Source organism: Pelmatolapia mariae, linkage group LG22, assembly GCF_036321145.2.
Source record: "Pelmatolapia mariae isolate MD_Pm_ZW linkage group LG22, Pm_UMD_F_2, whole genome shotgun sequence".
Taxonomy (NCBI): Eukaryota; Metazoa; Chordata; class Actinopteri; order Cichliformes; family Cichlidae; genus Pelmatolapia; species Pelmatolapia mariae.
In genome coordinates, this window is record NC_086245.2 from 34,945,589 (window position 1) to 34,970,786 (window position 25,198).

A 25,198-nucleotide genomic window follows, 5' to 3' on the forward strand; every position below is an offset into this window, starting at 1 on the left:
TTGGAGGTCAGTGCAAGCCATTGCTGGAGGAGGAGGCGGAGCGTGAGGATCCGTGCCTTCCGGGTGAGGAGGAGGAGAAAGAGGAGGAGCTGCGCGAGGGTTTGCGCCTGCTTGCGGAGGAGGTCCGTGAGGGTCCGCACCTGACGGAGGTGGAGGAGCTGCTCCAGCCGGGAGCGGCGGCAGAGGAGGAGCCGCGTGAGGGGCTGCTCCAGTCGGGAGCGGCGGCAGAGGAGGAGCCGCGTGAGGGGCTGCTCCAGCCGGGAGCGGCGGAAGAGGAGGAGCCCAAGGTCCCCGTGCCAGGGGAGCCTGCTCGGCCGGAGGGCGAGCCGTGTGACAGCCCCGCCAAGTCTGAGGGCGGCATGCTGGCCAGACCGGCCTCATCTCTACCAGAGGCCGGCGCGCCAATTGATCCTACGTTGGCCCAGCCGCCTGTTAGCCGTGACCACCTGCCACGCGACCAACCTCCGGACCAGCTTCGCCAGCGCCGCTGGAGCCGCAGGCGACCACCTGAACTCACACCCCCCTGTCGCCGGACCTGGAGCTGGGGACGCCGACGGTCTCTCTCCCGCTCGCGGGATTAGGTTCGGCCGGATGGCTCCCTGGCCTCAGTCGGGCGATGGGGGTATGTGGCGGGGCGTGGCTTGCGGTGCCATGCAGGGAAGGCGGACGCACCTGCACGGCATCCGCAATCATGCCCCGCCGACTTAGACTACGTCCACACTAGCCCAGATAGATTTGAAAACGGGGTTTTCGTCTGAAAACGCTCCGCATCCACACAGTCCTCCACATTGAAACGGCCGAAAATGTCACAGCGAGTAGAGTGAGCTGTGTGGAAATAATAAAGGAGGATCCAAACGCAGGCACTTGTAAAGGTGTGAAGGTGGTTTATTGAACATAAAATAAAAATATACAAACGGCAAGTGAATGAACTAAACTATACTGGGAACAACTAACTACTGAACACGAATCAATCAATCAATCAATCAATCAATCAATCAAAGCTTTATTCGCCACATGCAGGTTGCCCTGCAGTGAAATGGGACCCCCCCCCCCCGACCTTACACACACAACACAGACATTACATGGGGATACAAGTCGGAGATCGGTAGCATTACAGAAAAACACTGAAATGTACACTACAATGGGAAAGTACAAGAGGAAAAAAAGAGACCTCTACTCATGCTGTGCTTCCATGGTAGGACAGCATGAGAACAGGAAAAAAAAAACTCCTCTGCACAAAAAGCACATAAATGTCCACAGCGCAACATTATGAAAGACGTGACAAGCCACAAGGTTGGGTGGGGGGTGAGGAGTAATCCGAAGCGAACACAGCAGCCGCCCTGCCCAGCGCTACCATTCCAGCGCGGGCTCAGACCCGCCATGTTCCCCCGCAGGAAACAAGCATCGAAGGCGTTTGGAAAGGGAGGGGGGGATGAGTGTGTGCATATCAGTATGTGTGTATGTGTATGCATGTCCAGAGTTCAGCTGAGACAGTGTCCTTCGCCCTGCCAGGCTAAGTAAACAGTCTTCCAGCCAACCCAGGTGGCCTTGCATAGAATGGGAGGAACAGCCTAAACACAGTCGTTAGGGAACCTGAACATGAAGGAAGATAGACGATGGTATATGATGGTGACAGCAGGGAGAACACACGAATGGAACATGGTAGATACACAGACGGACCAGCAACTACAATGACAGAAGACACGACTTAAATACACTCAGAGAAACACAGGGAGATTACACACAGGTGGGGGACACAGCTGGGAGTAATTAACGAGACCAGAGGTAAAACTGAACACACTCACATGAGACACAGACCTTCACAATAAAACAGGAAACAAGAAACCATCACACAAAGACGCAGAGTCGACACTGAGAGGCAGACAGAATATAACACATGAAACTCAATGCTAAACATGAGACACAAATCCTGAAACACGAATAAACAGAAACATGGAACTCTAATAATAATAATCATCATAGCATCAGAGAAACAAAACAATCATTCAAAAAATAAACCAAAACAACAGAACTCAAAATACTGGGTCGCACCGACCCAGAACCGTGACAGAAAACGCTTATGTTCCAGTCCTGCGCATGCGCAAAAACGAGTGAGAATTAAAGAATTTGAAGAAAAGCTCTCTGGAGCATGTACAGACTGATACTAATCGTTTTTAGGGCTGTCAAAATTGAGAGCAATCAAAACAACTGCTGTATAATGCACTCCGCTATCTTTGTTTAATTGGTCACATGACTGCATCACATGACCAACATGCCTCAGCGTTTTTGAAAGTCTGCGTTTTCGAGTGTCCACACTGCAACGGGACAGCTCCATTTTGAAATGTATGCGTTTTCGCTTGAGGAAAGCGCCGTCTCAGTGTGGACGGGAGGCCAAAACGGAGAGAAAACGATGCGTTTTCAAACGAAAATGCATTAGTGTGGACGTAGCCTTAAATATTGTACTGGGTCCTGTGTTTGGGTTGTTGGTTGTGTTGAGCTTGCAGCGGGAGAGCTGCAGCTCTGTGTGTGCCGTGAACTGCAACCTTTGAGTTGTAATAAAGTATGCTGCAAAGCATGAACGTGCACCCGGGTCTGCTGTGGGTTTGTTACAGTTCCTTACTAATATTAAGTTATGATATGATCACAAGTTTACAAACCTGGGGTCAACCATCCAAAGCAACGCACAGTGCACAAGAGAAATGAAGACGGGTGGAGATTTGTGACAGAAGGATAGCAGCGAGAGTGAAACAAGGTTTACCAGATGGAAGTGAGACTGTGGCACTGATGCAAATACAGGAGGCTCGCCCGAAGATGCTGAAATTTACACATGTTGGTTTGCTTTTTTTTTTTAATTAGAGGGGACTTTCTGTAATATTGATGAAACAGTACAATATTTACCATGTAAATCCCCTGATCAGACACTGGTGTTTTATCACCATCTCTAAGCAAACTTGTTATCTTGAAGTTTTGCATGTTTGCATGGAGTCAGTGTGTTCATCCATCCATGTGGAAGAGGCATTTTATTTAGAAAGTGCAGACTGTGAACACAGTGCCCCTCTAACATACTACCACAGCCCCACAGGACTAGTGCTGGAGACCAAACGGAACCGAAATACGCGTGAATAAACCTCATTAGCAGCGTTATGGTGCATATTCATAGCAGACGGAGGTAAATGAAACTGCAATCTTCTAGTTTACCGTGAATAGAGGAAAACACTGTTTTTACTCTTCACAGCACTGGAAACTTTATATTTTACATTTAATCTGGATCCTTTTAGTTATTATAGTTCAACATGAACATGCTTCATTGCAGTTAGCATTCAAAGAGCCGAGAGACTCTGTCTTTGTCAAACCTCTCGGCTGTCTGATGAAGTGCACATACACACAGAGCCAATGTTGCAACAGTGCTTACCCGCTGCGGCCGCTTCTATCTGGGCCATATGTGACTCCAGCACCTTCGGGTCCCTCGAGCTGTACGGTCCCAGCTCGGGGTAGAAACTCGAGGCAATGTCATCCGGAGGCGTGTGCTTTCCTTGAGCATGGCTGGCTGCGATCTTTGGGTCCCAGTGTGGCACCAGCACGTGATCCCAGTGGATGTACTTGTTGTCCACGCTAGGAGAGCCGTACCACAGGTAGTAGAAGATGTGGACGTCGTAGAATATGCTGTACTCCCGGTCCGATCTGGTGAAAACCACCTTCGTGTCGCTGCTGCTCATGTGGAACTGACCTGGGGAAACCACCACGTCTTTCACATCCAGCCGCCTCCTCTCTGACCTCTCCCCGATGAAATCCATACCAGGAGCCAGGTCCGAAAAGCCGTCGCTGGGTTTCAGCGTCCTCAGGCCCATCATGGTCCCAAAAATGAAGAGCGTGAAGAGGAAAAGCGCAACCAGCGCTTTCCTGCGCAGCCGAGTCATCGTCGCTGTCCGTGGTGCTGCCGCAGGAAGAACACGCGACCCAGAAGCCAGCGAGGGGCCGACACTGGTTCTCCTCAACGCCAGCCAGCCATCCTCTCACAGCGTGAACGGGAACAGAGCGGAAACAGGAATGAACGCATTTAGGAGCAGCAGCAGCTGGTGCGTAATGGAGTCTGCGGAACGAAGGATAGCCACTCTGCTTTCACTCCTGAAACCAGGTCCCGGGGACATTTTGCTCGATGCTGCTGCAACAGAGCGCCTCCTGCTCGGCCATCACGCTCTTACTGGTGATTCACATCCTCTGCTCTCCGTAGCAAAAAGGAAAAAACACCTTTCCTCCGTCTCCGCTGAAAACACAAGCAGTCCGCTCACAGAGGAGCCTCGTTACCTTTGTATTGCATCCAGCCGATGCTCGGCGCTCTCCGCCTGCCTCTCTCTCCTCCACCGAGCTCCTGCAGCTGCTCCTCCGGTCAGAGACGGGGCCGTTTGTTGAAAGTGCTCCGGTTCTGTCCCCAAACCGTAAAACAATCAAAGAGAAAAATAAACCTTTTATTTGACTACACAAATAAAAGACGACAGAATGGAGCGTTTGTTTCTTCAGTACTAGCAGCACGGAGACGAGATAAAGCCCGACCGGAAAGACGTGTATGAGGGGCGACCAGTGGGTGACAGAAGCAGGAGGTGGAGCTAAATGATTCTTTACAATAAGAAGACATTTCTCTAGAGGAAGTGTGGCCTGTAGATGTGTTGGCACTTTTATAGATATGAGCTATATTTGGATAGAAAACAACTTTGTGAGGACTGATTAAAAATACTCCCAAAACATAATTTTTGCTTAACACAAACGTTATACTGTACTCAGTTTGTAGTGTTGTTAGAAAAAAGTGTTGCTTGTGTAGTGCGGTGTGTCTGGGGCTCACAGTCTGAGTTTTCTCCAGAGGTTAGCACCAAGATTGACATCTGGACCTGGCTAAGTGTAGCTAACACTGGAACTAGGTGCAGGTGTGAACAGTAATTCCTGCTCAGAATTTCAAATCGTTTCAGGCCACAGACAAACACCTGATTGCTTATTAGTGCTAACACTGCCATGGTCCCTGGATCTCAGTCCCAGGGTTTTTTTTTTCGTTTTCTGAGTTTTCTTCTAAACACAAATGGTTAGTTGTTCCCTAATCTCCACTATCCCTAACACGCAGTAACATATAAGGACTAAACACACGAACACATGACTCAGCTCTAAGCTGTCAAGTTAAAACCCATTAAAAACAAATTACTGCAGCCACAAGTGTATAATGACATCAGTCCTGCACTCTCTGTCAGCAAAGCAGCAGCCTGGTGATCTGTGAATTAAAGCATGTCACTAAGTATTTTAAATAAATGTGGTATCTTGGAGGGAATATTGCTCCTAATTGAACAATATCCTTATTTTAGATGACCTGTCTCCAAATTAGGGTTCAGCCGAACAGGCAGTTAGTAGTTAGTAGTTAGTAGTTAGTGTTCCTTAGTATCAAGCTCCTCACTGACCCAAGCAAAACATCCTCTCTATGGGCTCTTCATCAGCAGGATATAATACCAAATCAATCTTCCTTTAGCTGAAACACACGCATCTCTGTGTTCAAACAAAAAGAGGCTTCAGTTACCTGCAGCTGTGCTTACAACCCAGTAATTAGACCTATAGGTTTCACCTCACATTATTTCCCCCGTTTTATTTTGGTAATTCTTTGTCTTTTTTCTTTATTGCATGTAGTTTTACTTCACCCGTGTGTTGTTATTTTGATTCTGTTCACATGTGCCTTGTGTTCCCCAGCTGCTGATTTCCCTGGTTAATATTTCAGTTTTGGGTTTTGGTTTTTTGATGCCACCAGGAAACGGAGTTAGCAGACTTTGAGCTTCATCAGCTGCAGCCAGTGGCTCTTTCATTGCTGGAGAGAACTGCTGAACTGAAGCTGTGGCTCTCCCCAGATTACGAGCCGATCTCCAGGGGGCTGGCCACGAAGCCCCTAGGAGACAACGTTAGAAAAGCAAGGATAGGGGACGTATCAGACAGAAAGGAGCAAAACAGGAAGATTTCAGGGTAAGTAGGACCTCGGCGCTGCTAATGAAATACACTTTATTAAGCATGACCACTGACATACAAGCAGAAGTTTTGCCATTGTTCCAGCCTGAGGGTTAAACTGCACAGGAATCACTACATGGGCATCACTGTGGTTGTTACTGACTTTCTCTGTTATGCTGGGCTTAAAGTTACCATGGTGATTTAGTCAAATAACCAGTTTTGTGACACGGGAAACTCTGACTTTAAGCTTGACTTGTATCTCAGTAACCCATTAATCTTGTTTCATACCGGAGCATGTTTGAATGAATCCAAGCACAGGGTCTCAGCACAGCTCATACTGACTGTGGTGGTGACTTGGACGTGTTTTGCAGCCACAGGATGTAACTGATGTCATGTGTTGTTGTTCATCTCAGTTTTTATTTATCAAATTCTAAATTCTGTTGTGACTGTGGACAAAATAACTGCTTGCTGTGTTATTTCTGTTGTGTTGAATGTGTTGGACACATCAGTCACTTCCCCTCGTTGACCCAAACAATATCTTTTGTATTTTAGGCTGTTGTTTTGATTTCATGGCCCACAGTTGTTCTGATATGTTTTTGCCTTAATTTCCTTTCCAGCTGTTACAGTTAAGAAGAACTAGTGCTGCTAGGCAACTAGTTATCCAACACTTTACCTTTTAAGCTAAAGTCTTTAAGGACAGAGACGGTCACTTTTAACTGCTCATTAATGGCTTTCAGCCTTGCTCTATAAAAAAGTAAATGTGTCATATCAGCGACACAAAGATAGGAACGAGGTGATGTTTTCATAATGACATCATGTCACGGCTGCGACGGCAGTCGTGTGAAGTGGAGAGAAGGACCCGCGCACGGATGAAGGATTTGTTATGACTTAACTTTATTTACAAAGTGGCAAAACTAAATACAAACAAGAGCTAAACATAGGCTACACTGAAAACCCTAAACTGGAAGACTAACTAAACAAACCTGAAACACAGAACACGACAGGCAGCGATGACATGGAGAGCAACACGCAGAAAGCTACACAGTAGTGACACAGACGGACCAACAACAAGCAGGAGAACACACAGGGCTTAAATACACACAGGAGCAATCAGGGAATGGGAGACAGGAGGGAAACACAGCTGGGAGAAATCAGAGCTGATGAGACAAGGGGGAAGCAAAACCACACAGGACAGGGACTATCAAAGTAAAACAGGAAATACAACAGGTATGCACAGACACCAGCTCAACACTAAGACAACAGACATGGCAACAGGGAGAGAACACAGAGCCGTGGGACAGACACAGAGACACAGAACAGAAACCAAACTATAAGAAGAGAAAATCCTAACAAGAATGAAACATAACATAATAATAATAAGAACCAAAACCAGTCCACAGGCTCAGGACCACACATCACCCATCATGTCATAAGATGACATTTCTTTTCCTCCTAAATGGAGAAAAATGCACAAATGAACATTAAAAAAGAGAGAAAAACATATTAAAACTGATGTTTTTTTCATTACATGTAACTGTGAATATGGATAACGTATGGTATGATGTACTATCGTACAGGATTTATTTATTTCCCTATGGTGGATCACTCTTCTACTACCGGCGCCCCCCCCGTGTGCGGCAGCCTGTTACAGCAGCTCTGCTCATTCTGAGTTTATTTCTTTCTTATCTTTTCTTCTCGTAATTTTTCTATAACTAACGTATTAGTAATTAGACTCTGCAACCATGTTCTACCGTTTTGTGCTAGTTCTGGTCATTTTTCTTAGTTTTTTTCTACTTTTTTCACCCGTGTCTGGGGATCCAGAGCAGGGATCCTTTGTTTACAGTAAGGATCAGCTGTTAGCGCTGCGTCCCACAGCAGTACTGCCGGCGGACAGACCCGACATTCCCAGCGAGCTGAGGAGGAAAAGACGGGGGTGTGCTGGGAAGGAGCGCCGTCGCCCGAGAAGGAGACGTTATCGACCATCTCTTCCTTCTGTAATTATTGGAAACGTAAGATCTTTGCACAATAAGATGGATGAGCTCACGTCGCTAACCTGGTCACAGAGGGAGTACCGGCAATGTAGCATCATGATGCTAACGAGTCGTGGCTAACACCGCTAACTCCGGACACGAGTGTGACACTACCGGGATTCCAGCTGCTGCGAGCGGACAGGACAAGAGACAGCGGTAAGAGGAAAGGAGGGGGACTGGCAGTGTTTGTGAGTGACAGATGGTGTAACCCTGGGCACATCACTGTGAAAGAACAACTCTGCAGCAGAGACATTGAGCTGTTAGCCGTTAGCATGCGTCCGTACTGCCCCGGGAATTCTCCCATGTTATCGCGATAACAGTGTATGTCCCCCCCCCTCGGCCAACGCGGATGCAGCCTGTGACACTCTCCACTCAGTGGTCAGCAGACTGCAAACACAATCTCCGAGAGCCCTCCTCATAATATCAGGGGACTTTAATCATGCCTCACTGGACTCCACACTGCCCACCTTCACCCAGTATGTGACATGCCCAACCAGAGACAATAAAACACTGGACTTACTGTATGCCAATGCTGAAGAGGCATACAGTTCATCACCTCTCCCTCCCCTGGGCAGATCTGACCACAACCTGGTGCACCTTGTCCCTGTGTATGAGCCCTTAGTGCGCAGGGAGCCACCAGCCACCCGCACAGTACAGAGATGGTCGGAGGAGAGCGAGGAGGCTCTTAAGGACTGTTTTGAGTCGACTGTGTGGGAGGTGATCTGTGACGACCACTGAGAGGACATCGACAGCCTTACTACATGCATTACTGACTATATTAATTTCTGTGTGGATAACACCGTACCTACCAGGACTGTACGGTGTTTCTCCAACAACAAACCTTGGATTACCCCGGAAATTAAAGCCGTCCTCAAGCAGAAGAGGAGGGCCTTCAAATCCAAAGACAAAGAGGAGTTGAAAAGGGTGCAGAGAGAGTTGAGGGGACTGATAAGGAATGGGAAGGACAGCTACAGGCAGAAGATGGAGAACCAGCTTCAGCAAAACAACGTTGGTGAAGTCTGGAGAGGCCTCAGAACCATCTCAGGCCACAAACATCAGAACTCTCTGCCTGGGAGGGATGTGAGGTGGGCAAATGAACTGAATCATTTCTTCAACAGATTTGATTCAGCCATGAGGCAGTCTTCAACATCGGCTGCAGACTCAACCACCCCCACTGCTGCTGTTCCACCTCTGACACCTCAGACACTTCACACCTCCTCTATTCACCCTGCTCACTCCTCCCCACCCCCAACAACAGCATCCAATACACAATCAACACAAGACTCCAACCTGACTCTCTCAACCACCCAGGTTAGGAGGGAACTGAGGAGGATTAATGGCAAGAAGGCAGCGGGTCCAGATGGCATCAGCTCGAGGGTCGTCAGGTCCTGCGCGGACCAACTGTGTGGTGTGATGGAGCACCTCTTCAACCTGAGCCTGAGGCTGGGAAGAGTCCCACAGCTCTGGAAAACCTCCTGTGTTGTACCAGTGCCAAAGACTTCACGCCCCAAGGACCTCAACAGCTACAGGCCGGTGGCTCTGACATCCCACCTGATGAAGACCCTGGAGCAGCTGGTCCTGGCTCAGCTTCGGCGCCTGGTGAGCTCATCACTGGACCCACTTCAGTTTGCCTACCAGCCTGGCATTGGAGCGGATGATGCCGTCATTCACCTCCTACATCGCTCCCTCGCTCACCTGGAGACCGCTGGGAGCACTGTGAGAATCATGTTCTTTGATTTCTCCAGTGCCTTCAACACTATTCTTCCCTCGGTTCTGAAGGACAAGCTGGAGAACTCTGGAGTGGACCATCACCTCACTACCTGGATTTTGGACTACCTCACCGACCGACCACAGTATGTGAGGACTCAGGGCTGTGTGTCGGACAGGGTCGTCTGCAGTACGGGGGCCCCACAGGGAACGGTTCTGGCTCCGTTCCTCTTCACCACCTACACTGCAGACTTCTCCCACAACTCCACCCAGTGCTTCCTGCAGAAGTTCTCTGATGACTCTGCTATAGTCGGCCTCATCACTGATGGGGACGACAGGGAGTACAGAGGACTGACTCAGGACTTTGTGGACTGGTGCCAGCTGAACTACCTCCAGATCAATGCCAGTAAAACAAAGGAGCTGGTGGTAGACTTCCGCAGGCACAAACATCCTCCACTGCAACCACTGAACATCCAAGGTATGGACATTGAGGCTGTGGACAGCTACAGGTACCTTGGTGTTCATCTGAACAACAAACTGGACTGGACTCATAACTCAGACGCCCTCTACAGGAAAGGGCAGAGCAGGCTGTACCTGCTGCGGAGACTCAGGTCGTTTGGAGTGGAGGGCCCACTCCTGAAGACCTTCTATGACTCTGTGGTGGCCTCAGCCATCTTCTATGGTGTGGTCTGCTGGGGTGGCAGCATCTCTGCTGGGGACAGGAAGAGACTGAACAGGCTGATCCGAAGGGCCAGCTCTGTTCTAGGATGCCCTCTGGACCCAGTGGAGGTTGTGAGTGACAGGAGAATGGTGGCTAAGCTGTCATCCCTGCTGGACAACATCTCCCACCCCATGCATGAGACTGTGACAGCACTGAGCAGCTCCTTCAGTGGGAGACTGCGGCACCCACGGTGTGGGACGGAGAGATTTCGCAGGTCTTTCCTCCCCACTGCTGTCAGACTCCACAACAAAGACTTTAACTGATCATACACACATCCACAAATGTGCAATAATCTTTCTGGCACCGTTGTATTTTTCACTCTGTTGTATATAGCATTTGTATTCTATTTTTATCTTATTGTATATTTTATTGTATTTTATTCTACTGCATATAGTATTTTTATTTTATTTTATTTTATTCTATTCTGTACAGTTGTGTACAGTATTTATTCTTATTTTATTCTAATTTTGCTATATAACTTTTGCACTGTCCACTTCCTGCTGTGACAAAACAAATTTCCCACGTGTGGGACTAATAAAGGTTATCTTATCTTATCTTTGTTATGGAAGTTTGTTTTCACCACTGACAAAAATATTTTTGTCGTTCATGAGCCAGAATTATTATTCCAAAATTTCAGCATAATGACTCAAAATTCCAAGTGATTTTCTCAGTTATGAGCTATGTTTGGAGAAATTTGACATAGTAAATCAGCATTTTGAGATAAAAATCTGAAATTATAGCTGCAAAAATGCTGTTTATTTATTAACAGAAAGAAGTTTTCATATTTTCTTGATCAAAAATCTGTTACTGGTTTCAAAAAGTCAAATGACAGAGAAATATTTGAATAAATGGCATCCGTGCTTTTAAATCCTTGGAGTAAAGGTACAGTAATAATTTGTAATGATTTCATGAACAACAAGATAAGCTGTGACCATCAAAGAAATCCTTAAACAGACTGAGACTTCATCTAAAAGCCAAAGCTGGAAGTATTCTGCCCTCTTGTGGGGGAATTGAATAATACCATAGATGGGATTTCCAGCTGATATAAAGGTAGCTGTTGAGCAGGTTATCACAGACTACCATATGAAACTGCACTAAACCTAATAAACCTACCTTGAAATTCAGGGTGCGTTTGATAATATAGTACAATCATAGTCAAAGGTTTTGAGAACGACACAAGTTATCACAAAGTTTGCTGGCAATCTGCATGTACTCCAGAATATTATCAAGAGTGATCGAATGCATCCATGTGTTTCATCTTTGCCATAAAAATGAACATAATCCTATAAAACCCATTTCCACTGCCACAGATGGACTCTCTGACATCATTAGTGATCCTCTCATTAACACAGGTGAGTGTTGATAAGAACATGGCTGGAAATCACTCTGTCATGCTGACTGAGCTAAGCAGAGTTTAGATGTTCTTCCTTTGTGAATTGGTCAGGGTCTACTTGATCCCAGTAGTTTAATCATCAGACAATTAGTGCGAGGGTCCCTGCAGGTGTCTGCATGCCTGCCTGTTTTTCTGACCGCACTGGTTTGTCTGTGGAGACCATTTGGGCGCCCTCCTCAGGTGGCGGACTTTAACTTTAAGCAGACTGCTTGGCTGTTGGGTCTCCAGCTGTCAGTGTTTGTGTTCACAATGGAGTGTAATCAAGCCCTTAGAATAGCAGACTGGATGCTTTAAATGGAGGGTAGTGTTTGAAATCATCGTCCGTCCTTTGTTAACCATAGTTACCTGCAAGGAAACATGAGCAGTCATCCTTGCTTTGCATAAAAGGATACTGCTGCTAGTAGAAGTTCAATTGTTGTGAAGAAGGCTTTCGTGTCCAGCAAGCACTGTCTGCTAAAGGTAATTCAGCTTCAGGATCGGGGCACCACCAGTGCAGAACGTGGTCAGGAATGCAGCAGGCAGGGGTGAGTACATCTGCATGCACAGTGAAGCAAAGGCTTTTGGAGGATGGTCTTTTTTCAAGCAGGGCAAAGAAGTCGCAACAAAAACATCAAGGACAGACTGGCCTTTTCTCTGTTTGGGGCATCCAGAAACATGACTGTGCAGAGAGGAAAAGGTGGAGTGCTACAATCAGTCCTGCATCATGCCAACAGTAAAACACCCTGCTGCCATTCATGTGAGGGGTTGCTTCCCATCCAAGGGAGTTGACTCACAATTTTGCCATGAAGAACACAGCCACAAATAAAGAATGGTACTAAAACACCCTCTGAGAGCAACTTCTCCCAGCCATCCAAGCAACTCCCAAGCCCCCTGAGGTCCCCGTTTCCTCCTCAGCCACCGGCCAGGCTTCCTGATGCATTCCATCTCCACTGCTGCTGGCATTTTGTCTGGTCTCCTGGCAGACTCGCTTTCTCCATCGATGCAGGTCTCTTCCTGTAAATCGTCCCCTCAGATCTCCTGCCAAGCCTCACATGTCTTCTAGTGCTGGCCTCCAGGGTTACTTCACCTATGTCGCTGACTACCTGGCCAGCCTCCAGAGTTGCTCTGTCTATGTCTAATACATTAAAGTATTTATTTATTTTACATTTTTATTATTTATTATGGGCAGCATGCGCATGGTGGTGCAGTTTACCACCGTCACCTCTCAGAAAGTACTGGCTTCAGATCCACACTGGGGCCTTTTTGTATGGACTTTGTATTGTTCCCCACGGATACTCTGGCTTCCTACCGTAGTCCAAAGACATGTATGGGGTTAGGTAAATTAGTGAATCTAAATGGACTGTAAATGTAAATGTGCACATGAATGGTTATGTGTCTCTATCCTTGTGACAGGCCAAGTTGTGATGGCTACACAACTTCAAAAGCATCTCCAAAACTGCAGCTCTTGTGAGATGTTGTCAGTCTGCAGTGTTCAGGATCTATCAAAGGGGTCCAAATAAGGAACAGTGGTGAACCAGCGACAGGGTTATGGGTGGGCAAGCCTCAGTCGTGCACACCTGTCCCGCTCTTATTCACACATGTATTTTATTTGGCTTCTACTGACTTTCGTTATTCTTGTCTCCAGAGCATACCTCCACCTCTCCAGGTTCTCTTCCAGCTCCTCTCAGATCACAGCATCATCTGCGAACATCATAGTCCCTTCATACCCGACCTCGTCAGTCAACCTGCTCATCACCACTGCAAACAAGGGCGCGCTCAAAGCTGATCCCTTGTAATCTCATGTCCACCTTGAACACATCTCTCACTCCCACTGCACACCTTACTACTGTCTTGCTGTCCTCATACTTCCCTGGCACTCCCGACTTCCTCCTGCAGTACCAAAGTGCCTCTCTTACCCTATTATATGTTTTCTTTAGATCTACAAAGAGACCTCTATATTTGCAGCACCGCCCTGCATTAGCAAACTCAAAGCAAACATCACACCTGTAGTGCTTTTTCTTCGCATGAAGCAATTATATCAATTGCACAATGTCCACCCTAGAATACTGAATACTGGGCAGCTGGTATAGGTTTGTTCATATGTTTAGTTTTAGGATTTTCATCATGTGTTTTCTGTGAACGTGTTACTGAAATCAGGCAAATAGGTTTGTCTATCATCCAAGCATCAGTATCTGTATTTGAGAAAGAATTACAGGTGATATTTGGATAGCAGGTCCACTACATTAGATTACATAAACTTGTACAAGTGTGTACGGAAGAGGATTAGTGCCACTGGAAATAGAAAAAAGTGGGGGAGTCTTTTTTGTTTTCTTTAAGAATTCTGAGTAAAAAAATTCCCAATCCTCTTCTGCAGGCGTGCATGGCATTTTGTTCACTAAGTGATATTTGGTGTGAAGGCTAGAAGGAACGTGTTCTCATTTCACTGACTGAATAACACTAATCAAATGTGCTAGCTACAATAGGAAGTTTGCCATTTTTAAAATACACCGTGCCTTTTGCCATCTTTGAGTCAGGATTTCATTTCAGTTGCTAAAGTACAAGTGTTTAGTTTAAAACAAAACAAACAAATAAAAAATCCACACAAAAATGACTAAAAAAGTCAACCAAACACAGAGCAAGTAAACAACTCTTAGAACATAAAGCAAAGCAGAATTTTTTTTGATGCAACAAGACTTAATGAAGAACTAATCCGCTATTTCTCTGCATGTACTTTAAAATTTTTTTCATGAAAACATGTTTAGAAAAATATACCCTCGCCCATCAACGTTCCTCCACCTCCTGGCTACTGAGTCTCCATTATAGAAAAGTATCTACGGAAATTTTATTTTGAAGGGTATGACCGGAAGTCGTCTCTCTATCGCCACTGACGCGCTGTGCTGCATAGCAGCTGCGCGCTCTCACGTCCAGTGTTTGACAAAACCTCGGTTTGACTGTGCGAGCAGAACGTGCGCGGCGGTAATGGCTGCCAGGGAGAGTAAAGAAGACAACAAATGAACCCCCGAGAATCGACTCGAAGGTGAGCTTGATAACATGTTATTCCGCGGCCCGACAACTGTTGTTTCTTCTACATATCAACTATTGTCTCGTCTGCTGTAGCTACTTGGGTCGCGTGTGTGTGTTTTGAGGCTGGATTTTTTTCTGATGCCACACACACACACACACACACACACACACACACACACACACACACACACACACACACACACACACACACACAGAGAGAGGACAATAAACTGTCAATACCCTGTGCTTATCACGCATGCCCCCTCTGTGCCCCGGTGCTGGTACCGTTAAAGAGGCATGGGCTTGTCCTAGCTAGATGCTAGATACCACCGTACGTGTCAGTTGTGCTGAAGATATATGGACTCATTGTTAGCTCAGGTTAACGTGATTAGCTAACGTTAGCTGAGCAACCACATCGTTAGCTGACAGTAGGCAGGCCAGATAGCTGTTAGCCTCTTAGCCAATCAGTCAAGTGGATTTGTAATCAGCCCCTTAGCACGCTGGCTATCGCTCCTTCCGTCCGGGAGTCAGCCTTTCGCTGCCGACTTTTGGGAGACATCCATCAGCTCCGAACCTGTCACTGTCACCTTCCTCTAGAATGAAGTTTTCTGATTAGTCCAGTGAATATTGGGATATAGACAGGTGTTTAATACCGGTCATTCCCAGTATAACAGGCAGCGTTGTTACAGTGCTAAGTTGTGTTTTGCTCCAAGTCGAAAGAGCAACAGCCCATCAAGTGAAACAACACTAACAGAAGTTGGCTTTATAATAAGAAGAAATAGTTATAACTGAGCTATTATTGACATGTGACAAAGTGATTTTGTACACTGGTGAGTTTTACTTATCGAGTATTGCTGAAACAGTATTCCAATAGCCCATATCATCAAATACTATTAATTTATTTTTTAAAATCCTTGTCAGTGATTTTTCTATTGGTGTATAGAAAAACCTCATGGTTTGCAGTCCATGTTGCCTGTGCTTAGTTTTCTTATCTTAAATGTATACTTAAAAAAAAAAGGAAAGTACTTCCTAATCTGATTACCACCCAGCTCCTCTGCAAGGTAACGTAACCCTGTAGTGGTGTCACTTTAACACAATGCTTTCTGCAATAGTTGTATATGGTGTTGAATCCTGTTTACATTATGAAGCAGCAGAGGGGTATGCTACAAACTGAATACTGTAGAGGTTTCCTCGTGTGTTTGTTATTAATTGAAAGTTAAAACTGCTTTTTTTAATAATAGGAGAAAGGAAGGGGCGGGGCACTTATCTTTCACTTCTCCACTCATCTTACATGCAAATTGGTGTGTAACAGGCTGCGCTTAAGCCATATTACTATGGTGGTATTAATAATAATAACAATAACATGTTATTATATATTATAATTTTATTTGCTGCCTTGTTGCTGAGACACAGTAGGACTCTTTGTTGCATCACTTATTCAACAAGAAAAAGTAATGTCTGCAGGCGCCTCCGTCCTCTGTCACTGTTTTACATGAGCACAGCTCACTGGGTAAACAGTTATTAAGTAGTATTTATTTACTTTGTTGACAGCTTACAGTTGTCATCCAATTACATTATATCTGTAATCTTTATTTTTGCTGTTCTAATAACTGTGTAGTTATATTGATTGTAATCTGTCCCTGTTTTTACTTCTGTCCATCATTCAGCTGTCTGTTTTAGGCCACAGAGTTATAAAGTAACAATAATCAGAAGTATAGTATGATTAATAAAAATGAAGGGAAAAAGAAGTATTGATAACTCATCAGTGCAATCTCAGGTCACGTCTTCTTGAAAAATATGAGCAGTGTTATAATGTTGTACAGGTCTAAGTGACAGGAATGTTCCGTGTGGGAGCTTCTCATTGGGAGCGTTTCCTCTGCTGTCCCGTCACAGTTCAGTGACATGAACGTTCGCTTAGTTGGTGATTCGTAGATACTTGATTTCTATCTGAACTGTCTGCCAGGCCTTTGGTTAAGAAGCTAAACTGTGAATGATTGTTGAAGCTAACCTAAGAAAACTGCAGAAAATGATGGTTTGGTTGACGGTCTATATGAAGGTAATTGTGCTGTCAGTTCTACAGCCTGCTGTGCTCGGGTCAGACCGACATCATCACACAGGTCTGTGCTGGTCGTGCGCCTGATGTTTTTTGTGACCTTGTGGATTCATCCACAGAAATATGAATTACAGTGCACCAAGTATGCATGTCCCGCATGCATACAGCCTGGCTGTGACGCCTCCGGCTGTCAGTGTCTTTGTCTCAGCCGAGTAGGATCCAGGCTTCACACTTCCCAGGACCACAGTGTGATCTTAGCTGGCTTTAGCACTGTTCAGGAGGACACAGATGTTAATATGAGCAGTAAGGAGAAATGTGGACCAACTATCATGAGCTGTGGTCTAAACAGTTTAAACTTGTAATCTCCAAACTGTTGCTTTCAAGAATGTGTCCTGAATATTTCACTGCTGCCTGTGGACTGTGGACATGTTACTCACCCACAGTGTTTGTCATTGCTGCTGTTCTTTGATTCAAAACAGCGTTTGGATTCCTCCATTGTTTTTACTTTAGTGAGCCAAGTTGTTTTTCATGTTTTGGGATAAAGTATCAAATCATTACTCTGGTGTTGCAAAGTCACAGCAGAAGGACAGACAGAGAACTGGTTTGGTGACCTCAGAGAGGCTGCAGAGCAGAAACAGGACTCTGCTGCTAAAGAGTGTGAAGTTGAACTGTGGGCAAAGAGACTCAGAGGAGAGGCACCTGACAACTGTTTAGGTCTTTATTTGTCACAAAGTTTGTTGTGTTAACTCATTCACCCAATGTTTGCGTGTTAGGTGAATGAGAGCAGGAGGAGGCACAGCTCTCTGGGAGCTTTGTGGCAGGAAGAGCACCCACAGTAAACATATTTACCAAATCATCTGCTGTGGCAACCCCTTACAAGAACAAGAGTAACTTTATTGATCTCAAAGGGAAATTCGTACGTCTGACATAGATCCTGAAAAATGGCTTCTCCAGTGTGTCCAGTCTCTCCAATTACAGAGTCAGCTTTCTGGCTAAGTAAGGGAGCAGCTTTTACTTTTTATATGCGATTCTTTACGAGTTTTCACTGGGTAGATGCACCCCCAGTAGGCATTATAGACGGACGTAGCTTTGGAGTCACAGTGAAGCAACCCTGGATAGGCGAAATGATTTTTAAAGGCCACCAGGACACAATAATACCTGTGGTTACAAAAAGACTTGTGGTCCTATCAAAGTCTATGAATTATGGGCTCAGTCACTGGAATCAATAAGCCTGCTTTGTATTTGTGGGTATTCAAGTATCAGAAAGGAGGATTACCTGTGGGGTTGTCTTTGGCTAATGATTTGCAGTTGACAAGTTGTTAGCTAATGAGTTTGCATTGGGTGGCTGCTGCTTTTAGACGTGCTGAATCTTTGAAAGTCAACCAAGTGCAGAGGGCGAGCTTAACTCTCACAATATCTCTCCACAGTGAGGACTAGGATGGTAAGCAGCCAGCCGAAGTACGAACTCATCCAGGAGGTGGGGCGTGGCAGTTACGGTGTGGTCTATGAGGCAGTAGTGAAGCGTACAGGGGCAAAGGTGGCGGTGAAGAAGATTCGCTGCCACTCTCCAGAAAATGTCGAACTGGCCCTTCGGGAATTCTGGGCCCTCAGCAGCATCCAAAGCCAGCACCCGAATGTCATCCACCTGGAGGAGTGTATCCTGCAGCGGGACCAGCTAGCCCAGAGGATGAACCACGGTTCCAGTTCACCGCTCTACCTTGAGGTGAGAACACAAAACCCATGGGATCAGTCACGATGGGTGTAGTTCGTCTATGTTTGTGTTCACTTTTTATAACTGCTTCACTGTATAAGGTAAAGAAAATGACTGTTTTAGTCCTAAAACGGTCATTTTCAGCAGGGAGAATATCGTGGTTTGATCCTGGAGTTGAAGCTGTGTCACGGTCGCTTTCATACATATTACAGGATGTCAGTGGGTCAGTTTGAACCACATCTGAGGAGGCCGAGAAATCATTTCACAGGGCCCAGTGAGCCGGAGCAAAGTTTACCTGTGTGCTGTTTGACTATTTCCATGCCGTTGTCTGTTCAGTACAGGTGTGCGGCTTGAGCTATGAGCGCACTTGTTGCCAAATTCAGTGACCTGATTGGTTGGATTGTTTATTGGGATCCAAAAAATCGAACTGGGTTTGAAAATGCTGCGAATTCGTCCAGTGAAATTATACAGTTGGTGTGAATGACTACATTACGCGTCCATTTGAGAAGGCCTTTAGATACCAGTTTACACATGGTGGTCGGTGATATTACAAACTCAGGCAAAGAACGTTACACGCACATATGAATACATGAAGGTCAAAGTCCTCTTGACACACAAGAGATTATTTCCTATAATAGTGCCACGATTGGCCCAAACCAAACAGCATATCAGGACAAACCAACGTATCGTAATAGAGGATGATGACTTAGGCTTGTTCTGCAGTCTGAGCATCTTGCAGTCAGTAAGCTGACCGTGCACTCCTCTGTATAGCAGAGTATCCTGGAGGTCAGTTGTCAGGATGCTAGTTTTGTTTAAACATGTTACTGATCCCGAGCTTAACTTTGGCTTAAACTGGGCCATACAACAGGAGTGTGACTGTAAGCACAAACTACAAAAAATGAACAATAAAGGTGTGTCGGTGTCCACACCTCAACATGTGACCCCTGACTGGCTCAGTTACTGTGGTAGGACCTTAAGAAAGCTGCAGATAAACAAATGTCCGGAAACCTCAATGAACTTAAACAATGTTATAAAGAGAAATTCCTCCACAGTGATGTGACAGACTGATAAAGTCATGCAGGAAATGCTGCTGTAACGGTGGTTCTAGCAGCTGTGAAATCATGAGGCAAAGAGTCCTGTGAAAGCAGCGTGTGCAGGTAGAGTCTGCCTGCTGTTGTAGTGAACCAATGAGCGAGCGACCTACTCGACAATTTGAACACAGCTCGTGTAAATGATAAACAGGAAGTGCTAATCTCAAACTTTGTGTATTTTCTGTTTGACAGAATGTCACTGTGTGCATGTAAATGATTTTACAGGGCATAGCTCTGCTAATGGCTTCTGCTTGTTTTTAACATCATATTAGTTCCTCTGCTGACCTCGGGGTTACTGAAAAAGGAATCGTGCTCGGAGCGATCCTGCAGAAGTGAAACTATGAAATCTCCCGTTGGCTCATGCCAAACTCGTATTTTCCCCTCAGCCAGCTAAACACACATTGATCAAAGAAGCAGTAAAAATTCAGATGTGATACTTGATGTGACCAAAACACACCGGCTTGGTGTTTCACTTTCATTCATGTGATTGTCTTTATTTATAGATGCATTCGTCACACTGTTCCTCGGCAGGTGACTTCATGCCTTAGTGTCCTGCAGGTTGTGATTCTTTAAGAAGCAGGACTTGGGAGGAAAAACCAGTTTGTCAGGTACTGAACAAAAAGGCTCTCCATACCAGATAAGAACATAACAGCGTCTGAGATGATAGGAGAACACAAATCCCTCCAGTGTGTGTCACGGTGACAGACGTACAGTTTACAGTGTAAACCTGACAACATTAATGCTGATGCAGAGTCTGATTAATGCTTCGATGTTGACCGAATGAGCTTTATATTTCAATTACAATTACAGAGTTTATCCATTTATACACTGTAGATTTTGACTTACACAAAGTCACTTGTAAAAATTTAGTTGAATGATCTGATCTGATAGTTAAATGTTTATTATTTTTGACTCAAATGGGAAGGTCCCATTTATTCTGATTCTAATCAGAGAGAGGAAACTTGGTGCTGTCATTAATTTATCCATGTGTCGGTTTTTTAGATTCAGACTCTTTAGTTGCTGCTGCTGCTGCGTGGAGCCGACTGAACACACAGTTTAAACTAGTAGAAGGAACAGTTTCATGTTGTTAGCGTGTGCAGCCTGTTAACATGCAGTGTGCCTGATTTTGCCTTCAGTTTTGCTTTGATGAATTTAAAAGACCCTTTGTGATTGTTTATCACCATGCTGGGCAATATTACATGAAGCTTTATGGAGGCTTAGCAGTTCTTTATAACTTCATGCTAAAGTGATAACATTGTTTGAAAGTAGGGCTGTCACGATTACGTCGACTATCAAAATCGCCGACGACTAATTTAATAGTCGACGCGTCGTTTGAAGCTTTGTAAGATCCCAAAAGACGCAGGAATAAGTAGTAGGATTTAAGGGTGTAATAACGGACTGAAACAGAAGATGGCAGCACTGCATGTACAAGGATGCCAGCTGCTGTTAAACCCCGAAGAAGAAGAAGCAGTGTCCCAGAATTCATAGCGCGGCCCTGCTCAGTTTCCAACAATGGCGGCAGCTAGTTAGTTTTAATATTACTCTCATTATTCTTTCTGGGTCACAAAATAAACGTTTAACATATTTTCAGGCGAGAATGTAGCTGTGTAAACCTCAAATATCTGCTCGGTTTATCAAGACACCACATATTTTCAAAAGCGCTCCGACGTTTTCGGAGACGTCTGTTAGCCACCAGCTCGATAGCGAGCCGGGGTTCAAGGCTCACTAGAGCCGCTGAGAACACCGGACTCCCGGCAAATCGTTTTCAAACCCACCGCCGTCTTTCGCTACTCAGGTTAAGCATGATATATAAGTCACTTAGATAACTTAAAAATGTTATTGTTTGGCTTTTTTTCAGTGTTTTATTTGTTCCTGAGTAAATCGGTTTGGCTGCGATTAAAGTTATAGTTTTTACACAGCTGAATAAACGTCAAGCAGACAGCTGATTATCAGAAGTGTGAGATGCTCGAGAATTTACTCCGGTGTCCTGATATATTTTAGATAGCAAGGAGCAGACGGCTGAGTTTATTAAACTCCACTGAGACAATCTGCAAATTTCATTAAAATGTAATAAACTATCATCTTGTCTTTATTTTTAGTTAGCACCTTAAACACTTAAAGCTGTAAGCTAATGATAGTTATATAAGAGCAGACGCATGCTGGTGCAATAAGCTGTAGTTTTACGTCCAATGGATGCATGACCTGATTAGTCGACTAATCGCAAAAATAATCGGTGACTAGTCGACTATCAAAATAATCATTTCTGGCAGCCCTAGTTGAAAGCAGAACCTTCTGAAAAGGAAAGTTTTAGATCAATAATCAATATCAATGTGCTCTGGAACTGTAGCCAATGAATTATTTCTCAAATATAATCTCCACCACTTAGTGCAGTACTTCAGAAACCTTTAGTTTTCAAACATGTACTGAAGATGGTTAAAGGCGTGATGTACAGGTTAGAGCCTTGGGCATCGTGATAATGATGATTAGTGAAATGTAGAGCTACTAATAAAAGGATGTGTGGGGTAAAATCTGCCTGGGTGGAACATCATCATCATCATCATCTTCTTCTCCCTTGAGGGGTCACAACAGCTGATCATGTGCCCCCGTCTCACGCTGCCCCTAACATCCTGCTTGGCACACCCACTCTCAGTGTGTTCTTCTGTATTACAGCCATAAATCTTCTCTGTGGTCTCTTCCTCCTGCCTGGCAACATCGTCGCTGACACTAGTGCTGGGCGATATGGAAAAAATATTTATCACGATATGAATTATTTTATATCACGATAACAATATATATCACGATATACGACCTGACCTGTGGTCATCTAGAAAGCACGCAGTCTGTAAACAGCGAGTGCCGAGGGTGCAGTCTTTGTTTTGAGTTACCGTAAAGTATGATAAGATAAGATAAGATAAAACTTTATTAATCCCTCGGGTGGGTTCCTCTGGGAAATTCGGTATGTCGCAAATCCGGGTGCACGTACAGCAGCACCAGCTCGCAAACCACGAGACGGAGTTTCTTTGCGAAAAATATCATTTTTTTTTATACTTTATTTTTTCTTGCATAAAGTTAAGAGCATGTATAGTGAGAAGACAACACTAATATATTTGCCACAGGCTATTTAACCCTTTAAGACCTACCATAGAACCAAGTCCGCCAGAGCTTATCTTTATGTTTTTACATGCTGTAGTGCCACTTGTGGGAGTATTTCAAGTTTCCATATATCAATACAACCGTTATAGCCCAAATTTTAATAATATGTATGCATTAAGTCCATAGTAACTACATAAATTGCAAAAACTTGTAGTGCAATAAACTACAAAAAAATTGAAAATCTTTTTTGTTTTGTTTTTTACATATATTTCTAGTTAAAAAAAATTTAAGAGGTGTATCCCTCAAAACTGTAAATACAAAAGTTTCCAACCACGAGAAATTTATTTTGAGTGTCTTCATAGTTTTATTTTTGAGATACACTAATTTTTATATACTACAGGAAAAATGAAAATAAATATTATAATAAGATAAGATAACCTTTATTAGTCCCACACACATAATGCATCAAAATAAACTATTTCCAACAGTGTAATTTGAGTTCTAAGCATCCCAGAAACGATACAGAAAAGCATAAAGTCAAACATGACTTTTAAAAACACCAACATAGGCTTATAAGGCCCTTCCGCGAAAAATGACGTCACTTCCGGTTTCGGGCTGGTAATGGCGGACATGCGATAGTTCGCGCTGACATATATGCCAACGTAGGAAGTCTTATGAACGTCGGCAAAGCGTGTTTCTGGAATATTATGTTTTTGTTGCTGCAAGTGCTTCTTATGCAATTTTTGCAAAGTTATATGTGGAAGGAAACCGTGACCTTGGACAAGCTAATGGCATTAGATGTAAGTACAACTCCTCCGGTTTCACATGCAAAAAAAAAAAAATATTGCACTACCTTACGTGGTTCCAGTTCTACAGGGATTTAAAAATAGTTAGGTAAAACGGAGTGTGCCTGCTCCGACCGGTTGTAAAGGGTTAATTATATATTTTATGTAATAATTTGTAAAATTTGGGTTAGTACGATATAAACGATAGAAGACAAATGGCACGACAGACACTTTTCTATCGTCCACACGATATATATCGTCATATCGCCCAGCACTAGCTGACACAATACTAAGATTTAAAACGTTATAATAATATCAAGGAAAAAGAAATCACAAAAATCTAAAGATTAGAACAAATTAAACAATAACAACATTGTTTAAAAGTTGTATTTGTGGGAAACAGTAGACTAACACAACTACACAATACATTTTGTTCTGTTTATTATATTTTATGTTGATTGATTTATGACGACCTTAATCAGACCGATACCTGCACTGATTCAGTGGGTCGTCAGTGGGAAGCTTCGTGTTTGTTGGCGAGGTGAGACTGGAATCGTGTATGCTCTGCTGCCTGTCGTGCATTGGCTGCAGAGCTGGAATTCTCATTGACAGCTTCTATTGTCTGTGGTCCCACAGTATGAATGTTGAAGTTGGGGTGTTGGAGCAGTTTCAGGAGCTCTCCACAGGCCTGATTACTGCCTCTGAGCAGCTCACAGGGCTGTTTTGAAGCCATTCATTCACTTTTCTGCAGTGCTAGCACTGGGAACTTTCCCAGAATCCTTTTATTCCAGCTCTCCTTTTTTTAATTGCTCTGTAATATTCCAGTACATGCTTACAGTACAGTGAGTAATAATGGGTGGGAGTATCTGACCACACCACCTGTGGGATAATTTGCATGTATGTTTTTGGATGGTGAGTCCTGTGACAACCATCTGTTTAAAGCAAGTTTCTACTACTATTTTTATGCTTATCTAGACTTTTTTCAGCAGCACATTTAAAGTTTCAGTTGCGATTTCAAGAGCTGTTACAAGTATTGGGACAAATGACACTGCACAAACTTTAGTGGCCTGATTTAAAGAAAAAGAGGGTGGCTGCCTCCAGTACCTCCAGTAAACCTCTTGGTGCTTTTGAACTGTTGGAGGAAAGAAAATCAGAGAACAGACTCCATGCAGTCAGGACTTGGATTGGGCCACTGCAACACCTGATTATTTTCTTTGTTAGGCTTTTCTGTTGTTGATTTGTGTTTGAGATCATTGTCCTGCTGCAGAAATTTCCCCCAGCTTTAGCTCTCAGACAGATGCCTTAGTGCAGAAGACAGAGGAGTTAGTTGTTCACTCGATGCCTGCGAGGTGCCCAGGGCCCATACAGTCACCCTTCAACAGCCACGCTTCACAGCTGCTATGAGATGTTTGTGGTGATGTGCTGTGTTTGGTTTTCATAAAATATGATGTTATGGCCAAATATCGCCCCCAGTGCTCTTTCAGAAATCTTGTGGTTTGCTCGAATGCAAACTTTGAGGCTTCTCCTGGTAACTCTCCCAAACTTAAAAGTTTAGTATGCTAACTGAGGCTTGTAGAGTCTGAGCTTTGTGTAGCTGGGAAGCGATATAAGGTAGCATTGTGTTAAAACATACAAATGCTA

General features: G+C 44.5%; 2 protein-coding genes across 3 annotated transcripts in view; one reads left to right on the top strand and one right to left on the bottom strand.

The window, feature by feature from the left end:
- maneal (mannosidase endo-alpha like) overlaps window positions 1-4,418 on the bottom strand; it is a 28,075-nt gene extending 23,657 nt beyond the window's left edge. Inside the window, exon 1 of the mRNA XM_065471492.1 lies at window positions 3,413-4,418. Coding sequence (XP_065327564.1) covers window positions 3,413-3,917 — 505 coding nt within the window. The 5' untranslated portion in view covers window positions 3,918-4,418. The remainder of the gene's footprint in view (window positions 1-3,412) is intronic.
- Window positions 4,419-14,698: 10,280 nt separating this feature from the next.
- pdik1l (PDLIM1 interacting kinase 1 like) overlaps window positions 14,699-25,198 on the top strand; it is a 21,850-nt gene continuing 11,350 nt past the window's right edge. For both annotated transcript variants that reach the window (XR_010573725.1, XM_065471500.1), the window contains exons 1-2: window positions 14,699-14,837; window positions 18,305-18,600. Coding sequence is in view for 1 of the 2 variants with exons in the window: in XM_065471500.1 (XP_065327572.1) it covers window positions 18,316-18,600 (285 nt within the window). In the remaining variant the exon portion in view is untranslated. The remainder of the gene's footprint in view (window positions 14,838-18,304; window positions 18,601-25,198) is intronic.